This window comes from Notolepis coatsorum (genome assembly GCF_963971535.1).
Source record: "Notolepis coatsorum genome assembly, chromosome: 3".
NCBI lineage: Eukaryota > Metazoa > Chordata > Actinopteri > Aulopiformes > Paralepididae > Notolepis > Notolepis coatsorum.
In genome coordinates this window covers 61,045,168-61,055,313 of record NC_140167.1, presented here as the reverse complement: position 1 = coordinate 61,055,313, position 10,146 = coordinate 61,045,168, and the positions used below count along the sequence as shown (strand labels likewise).

Below are 10,146 nucleotides of genomic sequence, written 5' to 3'. Positions count from 1 at the left end.
GTTTAATCCAAGTGGTTAAGATTCCTAGATTATTTGTTAGCATCTCTCTTTTTGATTTGGGCCAACAAGTAGGACTTCAGTTTTGTCCTCATTCAATTTGAGAAAGTTATCGTTCACCCATTTGTTTATTGCAGTTAGATGTGCAGTTCATTATCGGACAGACGGACAGACAGACAGACAGACAGACAGACAGACAGACAGACAGACAGACAGACAGAGACAGACAGACAGACAGACAGACAGACAGACAGACAGACAGACAGACAGACAGACAGACAGACAGACAGACAGACAGACAGACAGACAGACAGACAGACAGACAGACAGACAGACAGACAGACCTTACCTCCAACTCGAAAGTCATGGAATTTTTTTTATACGAACAGGTACCTCGCGGGGGAAAAAACGAATCTACGAATTCCAATCTAGCTTCAGAACATCCCACTCCAGGGCGGCTAGGTGGTGCAGTGGGCAAGGCGCTCACCACCAATGCAGGAGACGCTGGATTCGAGCCCAGCTCTCCGCATTGCTATCAGCTTGGCTGGTCGTTCATACTAATACAATTGGCAGTATTAGGGGGTGGGAAGCTGATGGGTGGGGATCGGAATCATCGGACGTTGTGGACAGCGACTCCTACAGGTCGGTTGGTGCGCCTGCGCAGCAGAATCAGGAAGCGACGGGGGCGGCGTGCCCTCCCACGCAGACCCCCGATGCTGAGAGATCGCGCTGTGCAGGTGAAAAGATGCGACGGCTGCTTCCTCGAGTACCGGAGGGGACACGTGATCAGGGGCGTAGCTGGGGGGGGGTAGCTTAGGATGATTCCAAGGGCCCATCACTGAGGGGAGGCCCCACATTTTTTTTTTTTTTTTTTTTTACTAGACATCACTCAGGTGTATTATTGATGCTCTCATTGATACTATGTTTGTTTCTGAAGTGTGTGTGTGTGTGTGTGTGTGTGTGTGTGTGTGTGTGTGTGTGTGTGTGTGTGTGTGTGTGTGTGTGTGTGTGTGTGTGTGTGTGTGTGTGTGTGAGATATATAGAGAGAGAGGGGGGGCTTTGGTAGACTATTGCATTGGTCCATTCATTGAAGATGAACGCAATGTGACATCCTTTACTAGGCTCACCCACCAACAGTGCAGGTGCTGAACTGCTGATCCGAATGTATAGGTAAAAACCATATTATGCGTTTTCATCAATAAAAAAATTGCCAAAAAATGCCTTCTCTATTTGAACGACCACATCAAACAAGAGGTGGACACGGGCAAATACTGTTCCAAATTTATGCAAATGACACGTCATCAGCTTGTAACTGCAACTTGTTCCTGTTCGCGGATCACTGACTCAGCCTGCTGGTCTCTGACAGGGACAAGTTACAGGTTGAAAAAGCTCTCAGCTCTGAACTTGGCAGAATCTGCACCTGGCTCGCTGATAACAAACTATCATTACACAGGTCTGGGTAAAACAGAGTCTATTCTCTTTGGATCAAATAACAAACTCAGCAAGGCCAACGGCTTCTCTGTTACAGTGGGTGACAATATTGTCACAAGGAAAGATGAAATTACATACCTGGGTTCCATCATAGAGGCAAAAGGTGGGGCGTGAGGTCCAACAAGGTTACGGTGGAGCGTGAGGTCCAACAAGGTTACGGTGGAGTGTGAGGTCCAACAAGGTTAAGGTGGAGTGTGAGGTCCAACAAGGTTAAGGTGGAGTGTGAGGTCCAACAAGGTTAAGGTGGAGCGTGAGGTCCAACAAGGTTATGGTGGAGTGTGAGGTCCAACAAGGTTAAGGTGGAGTGTGAGGTCCAACAAGGTTAAGGTGGAGTGTGAGGTCCAACAAGGTTAAGGTGGAGTGTGAGGTCCAACAAGGTTACGGTGGAGTGTGAGGTCCAACAAGGTTATGGTGGAGTGTGAGGTCCAACAAGGTTATGGTGGAGTGTGAAGTCCAACAAGGTTATGGTGGAGTGTGAGGTCCAACAAGGTTATGGTGGAGTGTGAGGTCCAACAAGGTTATGGTGGAGTGTGAGGTCCAACAAGGTTATGGTGGAGTGTGAGGTCCAACAAGGTTATGGTGGAGTGTGAGGTCCAACAAGGTTATGGTGGAGTGTGAGGTCCAACAAGGTTAAGGTGGGGCGTGAGGTCCAGTGAGGTTAAGGTGGAGTGTGAGGTCCAGTGAGGTTATGGTGGAGTGTGAGGTCCAACAAGGTTATGGTGGAGTGTGAGGTCCAACAAGGTTAAGGTGGAGTGTGAGGTCCAACAAGGTTAAGGTGGAGTGTGAGGTCCAACAAGGTTACGGTGGAGTGTGAGGTCCAACAAGGTTATGGTGGAGTGTGAGGTCCAACAAGGTTATGGTGGAGTGTGAAGTCCAACAAGGTTATGGTGGAGTGTGAGGTCCAACAAGGTTATGGTGGAGTGTGAGGTCCAACAAGGTTATGGTGGAGTGTGAGGTCCAACAAGGTTATGGTGGAGTGTGAGGTCCAACAAGGTTATGGTGGAGTGTGAGGTCCAACAAGGTTATGGTGGAGTGTGAGGTCCAACAAGGTTAAGGTGGGGCGTGAGGTCCAGTGAGGTTAAGGTGGAGTGTGAGGTCCAGTGAGGTTATGGTGGAGTGTGAGGTCCAACAAGGTTATGGTGGAGTGTGAGGTCCAACAAGGTTATGGTGGAGTGTGAGGTCCAACAAGGTTAAGGTGGAGCATGAGGTCCAACAAGGTTAAGGTGGAGCGTGAGGTCCAACAAGGTTAAGGTGGAGCGTGAGGTCCAACAAGGTTAAGGTGGAGCGTGAGGTCCAACAAGGTTATGGTGGGGCATGAGGTCCAGTGAGGTTAAGGTGGAGCATGAGGTCCAACAAGGTTATGGTGGAGCGTGAGGTCCAACAAGGTCAAGGTTAGGGTTAAGGTGGAGCGTGAGGTCCAACAAGGTCAAGGTTAGGGTTAAGGTGGAGCGTGAGGTCCAACAAGGTTAAAGTTAGGTGGGTTTATCGGTAGGTGGGGGTGGGTTTATACATGAGATAAAAGGTTTGGGAGTCCCAACTACCTGAACTGTGTATTTATCAGCTGTGTCGTTTTTTTTTTTTTTTTTTGCCATTTATCCTTCATTTTAACAAAGTCCCACTGAGCCCCATGTTAGAGGAGAGTGATGTCATTGCTGAGTCAGGTTATCATAAGTCATGTTTGAGATGTCAGTTGTCAATGTACATTTTTCACACTTGCAAAAACTAGATTGACATTTGCATAAACAAGGCATGGATTAATCGTAGTTTAGCATGATGCATGCTGCTGAGTTATAATATTATGGGAGAATATACAGTATACAAAAAGACTGGACTTCAAATAAATTGACTGACTGACTAACTAACTGACTGACCGAGTTATGCAATGACTCCTTGATTGCATAATGGCATAATCGCCACTGCATGGCAAAACTGAGAAGTCCTCATATCTCCATGGTTGTGAGGTAGACAAGAGTTGGAAGCAATGCAAAAGGTTCTTCACCAAATCGGCTAAATTGGCATGTGAGCTCATTTCATCGGCCGCCGCTGCTTGGCGACAGTCCCCAGCTTCCTGTCATGGCAACCACACTTAGTCACATAGAGAATGACAGGGTTCAACACAGACCCTGCTTGATAGCTCTTAACTGAAAAACAGGCAAAAAGACAGAGATTAAGTAGAAAAAGTAGAGCAAACCAGAACAGCAGGTACAGTACATCAAATAATCACATTCATACATTATATCATCATAACCGCCTGCATAGTATGATATCATGGAGGGGAAAGAAGCCCCTTTTGCTGAAGTTGTTGCTTTGTGCTGCTACTACCTACCTATTTTTTTAACCAGTTCACTACCAAACTACAAAGGGTTAACCCTTTAACTACCACACTACAGAAGGTTAACCCTTTCACTACCACACTACAGAAGGTTAACCCTTTCACTACCAAACTACAAAGGGTTAACCCTTTCACTGCCACACTACAGAAGGTTAACCTTTCACTACCACACTACAGAAGGTTATATTATCGTGTAGCTCCGCTCTGCGTCATACTGCAATACTCTTCCATATCAGTATTAGCACTGAATACATTTTCACATGCACCTTTACATACCTCATCTGTCTGGCCACACCCCCATCCGCTCCTCTACATAAGCAGGGGTGTGGCCATACTATCAGCTCCTTCTTTAGTTTTCACCACGTCAAGTGCCTGCATGTACCACACTTTGAGATTGCTGGAATATTGAAGAAGGGAATTGGAGCTGCGTTGACATTATTTCTTGTTTTTTCTCTCTTTCACAATTTAAGAAAAAAAAGCCAAGTTATAATGTCTTCTTCGGGGGGTTCGAGCGCTAGCAACATCACCCTTCACCAGAGGTTTACCATTGCCGCCTCCGCCGTGCGTCGTGGGGCTGCGCTGATGCCGCGGTCGTGGCAGTCAGCCGTACCCGATCGGCGTCCGGTGGAGAGTTTGCCTCTCCGAGGAGCTGGTGAACCAAGGCCGTCTCCTGTGAGATGGCCTAGTTCCAGCTCTGGTTCCCCCGCCGGGAAGCGGTTGGCCGATAGGCTGACGGCTCCTCTGGTAGCGGAGGATCTGAGACACAAGCTCTTCGCCTCTGCTCGTTCCCGTCGTAGGAGGGTGGCCTGCAGGGGCGAACGGCCTGGTTTTGGTGAGCTGCTGGAGCCAGACGAGGGTGCTTCTGCTTCTCTGTGTCCGATGGAAATGGAGGATTTTATGGTGGAAGCGGAGGCGCTCTTGTTTGACGCCCCGGTGGTGACGCATCACTCTCCCCCTCAGGGTGTGGCAGAGGGTGGTATGGTATGTCTTCTTGGGGTCTGTGGAATAATATATTGATTCCCCAATTCTCATGTAAAGACACCCCCCTCCCCTCCCCTTTGTCCCCTATCCTGTGTTCCCCCCCCCACCCATTTGACCTATCAAATGGGACCACCTCCCCCCCTTTTAACTATATAGGGCTCCTCCCGACAACATTCTGGATCTCTACCTGGGTCATTTCAGCTGACCACCTAGGGCGAGAGCCTCAGCCATTCTCTCTCTCTAAATACTATCTGTGTATTTCTATCTGTCTGGTTAATAAACCTTGTTATTAACTGGGCCTCGGTTGACTGAGAACATTCTTCAGGATATCCACAATATCCCACAGGTCCCTCGTACTCCGGTGTTGGGTTAGAACCTCCGACTCGGCGACGGGATGCCATGCTATCGGCCACATCGGATGGTGGCACCACAATGAGTGGTATCCTCCCGTACGTGAGGGATGCGAGCTACGTGGAGGACGGTGCGCATGGGGAATTACGTGCCTTGTTCCCGGAGCTCATGGCGGCAGCCGCAGCCACTAATGGCGTGCCGCTGCCGCAACCACTGCCTGCCCCTGTCCCAGATGACTTGATAGGTCATCTATGGCAACGTCGTCCTGTGAGGGAGACGGGCGTTGTCTGCCCATTCTTCCCCTCAATGGAGGCCTACGTGCGTCAGGGACAGGTGATCTCCCGCATCACTGGCCTTACCCCCGCCTACGTGCAAGTCACGCGGGCAGGTGGGTTTGGTCGAGGGACTGAAGGAAGGGGTGCCTCGGCTTGATAGCCCGATGGCGTCTCTCCTTTGTCCTGAGGTGGTGTGGGAGCCGTTGCGGACGCCGGTTCCCCAAGGGAAATCGGATAGGCAGTTGGCCAACTGGAGTGACCAGTCATTCATCACCTCGACTCAAAGCCTAGCTGCGACATCCAACATTGCGCAGCTAGCGCGCTTCATGTCAGGGATGATGGCGGGCGGTACGGTGCCGGACGAACACCATTGGTTCCTGCACGCCCAGGCAGCTGGAGCCATCCTGCACCTGATACAGCTGCAGGAAAAATCGCAGCCGGGAAGATATGCGCCCTGGCCACTCAGCGCCACCTTTGGCTGAAGCAAGCGCGGGTGCCGGAGCGGAAAATACTTCCTTTGCTCACAGCCCCCCTCTCTGATGCTGGGCTCTTCGGGTCGGCGATGCAGCTGATGACGGCGGCTTGCAGGGACATGGAGGAGGAGCATGCAGTGCTCCAGCCCCATTTCCCCCCACCCGATGTCGACGGTGAGGTTCGACGGAGGCCACGTCGTCGGGGACCCGCGACCGTCGCCACCGCCACTGCTGGACCTTCGGCCAAGAAGGCCAGGAGGAGAGAGGGTGCCTCGACCGCCGCAGCCAGCCAACCCATGCCCGGAGGTGACGGTAGGGATCGTCTTGGCCAGGCACCCCAGTACCGTCCCTCCGGCCCTGCTCCCCGTGGGGGCAAACACCAAGCTGTTCGCGGCAGGCGCCGCTAACGTGACTTTCCCCCCCTGTTTACCCCTGTTCCCTTCCCCACCCCAAATATGATTTTTGTACATTAACACATTAACAACTGCCACACACGAGATATCTCGGGTTTCCGATAGTTATGTTGAAAGCCACTCACGAGATTTCTCGGATTTCTTTTTTTTAGCGATCTGAAATCATATTGGATCACACGAGCCTACCCGAGTATACCCGAGCACCGCCGGCGATCATATGTGGAAAAAAGCGCCCCCTGTCGTCTCCCAGATGACATAAGGGATTTTGGAATGGACTCAATGAAAATGGATGGGGAAAAAAATCCAGTACTCCACATTTTCCAGTCCACTGATCCAGCCGGGGTTACCACAGTTCATTCTGGAGCCTCTCAGCCCCGCGGAATCATGTGTACTACTGTATCACGTTGGATCCATACACTTATCGATTTTTTCGAATGGTGATCAGGAATTGGAATATACCAGTTGTATACCATCTGATGTCAGGTAAGGAATCTATGTTATCAGTGTTAGGATAATCAGACAAATGTTGATGAAGATATAGGCTGTTTTGTGAAATGGGCTCTTTCGGTTTCACTGTAAAAGTCCAAGAGGAAATCAACGCGGCGATTATCCGTGCGCGGCCCGAATGTGCTTGCGTGCACGTATAATATTGATCATCTAGCGTTTATTTGAAAACGATTCATAAATAGGCCGACGAATATCAACGTTGTGGAATATTCCAGTAAAAGACGATTTTCATAGAATGGTCCAGAATTAACTGTTTTTGAAAACTGAAACACTTGTACTGCGTTATAACCAGTGTATACCCGCAGTTGTGTTTTGGAGTTTTTTCTTGGGGGGTTATAGGACCAACCGCCTCATGTTAGAACCAAGGGGGTGGTTGGTTCCCTGGTGTGTTGGTAGCGGAGTCAACTCTCGGGGGAGGCCGGGTTTGGCCCCGTCTACCTGTGAGTGTGCCCCTGCACCTTTCATGACGTCTGCCAATCATGTCAGCCTTCTCTGCCTCGGCCCCTCTAGAGAGTCGAGGGGTTTTTGTGGAGGCTGTGACAGTGTGACATGGTGCACAACAATGCCAGCATACGCCCCTTCCGCCGGGGTCTTGTTTCAGCAGACCCCTTTGGCGCCTGTCTAGTCCGCAGTGCTCCAGGCTCAGGTAGAGTGGCCTGTTGCCTGGATTGAGGGATCGACCTTTTTTGGGGGTCGTCTCCCCGGTGCGCTGCCTGCTCCCGCTGTGGGTGTAGCCTCTTGAGTGCTTCGGGCTCACAGCCATACCAACCTGAATGCGCCCGATCTCGTCCGATCTTGGAAGCTGAGTAGGTTCAGGCTTGGTTGGTACTTGGATGGGAGTCTGGGAGCCTGGGAATACCAGGTTCAGTAAGCTAGGCGGCGTGCTGTAGGGGGGAAGGGCCTGCTCTTGGATGGGCCCTGTCCGAATACGCTGGCGATGTGGGGGGTGGTGTCACTAGTGACCGCCTGGTGGGGTCTCGATGCTGCGGCGCCATTGGCCTCTCCAGGCCCCCTTTTTTCCCGGGGGGGTCCAGTCTCTTCCTGGGTCTGGGTCCTCCTTCGCTCTCCGCTGCTACGGCCTTGCCACTGGGTTGGGCTTTTGCTCTTGACCCCGTGATATTAGGGGTGGTAACGGGGGTTTGTTCCTTTCCGTTCGTTCCCTAGTGGCATGCGGGTTGCGCGTTTGTGTAGTCGTGGGTACGCCCCATGGTCTGCTCACCCTGTGCGTTGAGTTGCTAAAGACTCCTCTTCGCACAGTCGGATCCGATACCCTCCCGTCCTCCGCTAGGGGGGTCCGGGGGCTCGGGTCCTCCCCGGTTTTGATGGTTGTGGGGGGCCTCAGCGGGTACATTTGTCGAGCTCCGCTCTGCTCAGCTCCTGTATTGCAGTATGACGCAGAGCGGAGCTACACGATAATATAACGTACGGTTATGTATATAACCATAGTTATATGAGTGTAGTGACGCTCTGCGTCGGACTCACTGAGGACCCCGTGGTCTTGCCTTTGTGGTGAAAGACTTGGGAAGGAGCTGATAGTATGGCCACACCCCTGCTTATGTAGATGAGTGGATGGGGGTGTGGCCAGACAGATGAGGTATGTAAAGGTGCTAATACTGATATGGAAGAGTATTGCAGTATGACGCAGAGCGTCACTACACTCATATAACTATGGTTATATACATAACCGTACGTTAACCCTTTCACTATTACACTAGGGAGATACAAGAGTCTAGGTTTGTTAGCATTGTTGGTCTTCCTCCCTGAAACCAAATGGCATCGCACTGCAGACTGAAAATGAAGGATGTGAAACGTTTTCAAACAATGTGACTGGTGAAGACAAATAATAAGCGAATAATAAGCTAAGATTCCTTTAAGATGAGCCGTGTTAGACTCGGATGAGGAATCTCATTGTTGTTATTGCATTGCTTTGCCCTCATGCATGGTGACACCATGATTACTGTTGTTCACAACTGCCCTCCCATTTCTCTCTTTCTCTCTCTCTCTTTCTCTCTCTCACTCTCTCTCTATCTCTATGTTCCTCTCTATCTATCACTCTTTTGTGCATGTGTGTGTGCGTGCGTGCGTGCGTGCGTGCGTGCGTGCGTGCGTCTCGCTGGCCCTGAAACCAAATGGCATCGCACTGCAGACTGAAAATGAAGGATGTGAAACGTTTTCAAACAATGTGACTGGTGAAGACAAATAATAAGCGAATAATAAGCTAAGATTCCTTTAAGATGAGCCGTGTTAGACTCGGATGAGGAATCTCATTGTTGTTATTGCATTGCTTTGCCCTCATGCATGGTGACACCATGATTACTGTTGTTCACAACTGCCCTCCCATTTCTCTCTTTCTCTCTCTCTCTTTCTCTCTCTCACTCTCTCTCTATCTCTATGTTCCTCTCTATCTATCACTCTTTTGTGCATGTGTGTGTGCGTGCGTGCGTGCGTGCGTGCGTGCGTGCGTGCGTGCGTGAGTGAGTGAGTGAGTGAGTGAGTGAGTGAGTGAGTGAGTGAGTGAGTGAGTGAGTGAGTGAGTGAGTGAATGAATGGTGGTTTTGGGCAGCTGTGTGCCACATTTCTTTCTTTCTATCTTTCTCTCCTCACCCTCTCTCTCTCTCCCTCTCACCCTCTCACCCTCTCTCTCTCTCTCTCTCCCTCTCTCCCTCTCTCTCTCAGTCTCCGTATCTCTTGTTTCACACCAACAGTAACCGGTGGTGACATTAATGTGAACATTAACCCCCTCCATCCCTCTCCATCCTTTAGGCCAAGCACCACTGGCAGAGTCAGAACGTGAAGCACAGCGGGGTGGACGACATGGTGCTGCTGTCTAAGATCAGCGAAGATGCCATCGTAGAGAATCTCAAGAAGAGATTCCTGGACGACTACATCTTTGTATCCTACCAATGTCACTGGGATTACCTGTGTGTGTGTGTGTGTGTGTGTGTGTGTGTGTGTGTGTGTGTGTGTGTGTGTGTGTGTGTTCTTTTTCTTTTTTTTGTCAAAATAAAGTATGATATATCTTTAGTATTGAACACATAAAGTGTTACAAGAGAAAAACTGGATCCCTAGAGCACTGTTTGAAACTAGAAATGATGTGTTTGTCTGTGGTGCTCCTACCCTCCCACCACCTTTACCATACAAAGAAGCATCCTCTAAAAGCAACGTTGGTTCACTTTAGGGCTGGACAATATTGCCAAAATATCATATCACAATATTTTTCTTAGTTGTGATGGTATAAAGGTAGTTTTCTAGCACAAATTACACTGTGATATGACTAAGATATGAAAAGACATGTCTTTTTTAGGTCTTTATCTTGTAATACAACG

At 50.0% G+C, this 10,146-nt stretch overlaps 1 protein-coding gene across 1 annotated transcript in view; it reads left to right on the top strand.

Annotated features, from left to right (window-relative positions):
- Positions 1-10,146, top strand: part of myo1f (myosin IF) — an 84,691-nt gene that overhangs the window by 7,815 nt on the left and 66,730 nt on the right. Inside the window, exon 2 of the mRNA XM_084309713.1 lies at positions 9,584-9,712. Within this exon, the coding sequence (XP_084165839.1) occupies positions 9,584-9,712 (129 nt within the window). The remainder of the gene's footprint in view (positions 1-9,583; positions 9,713-10,146) is intronic.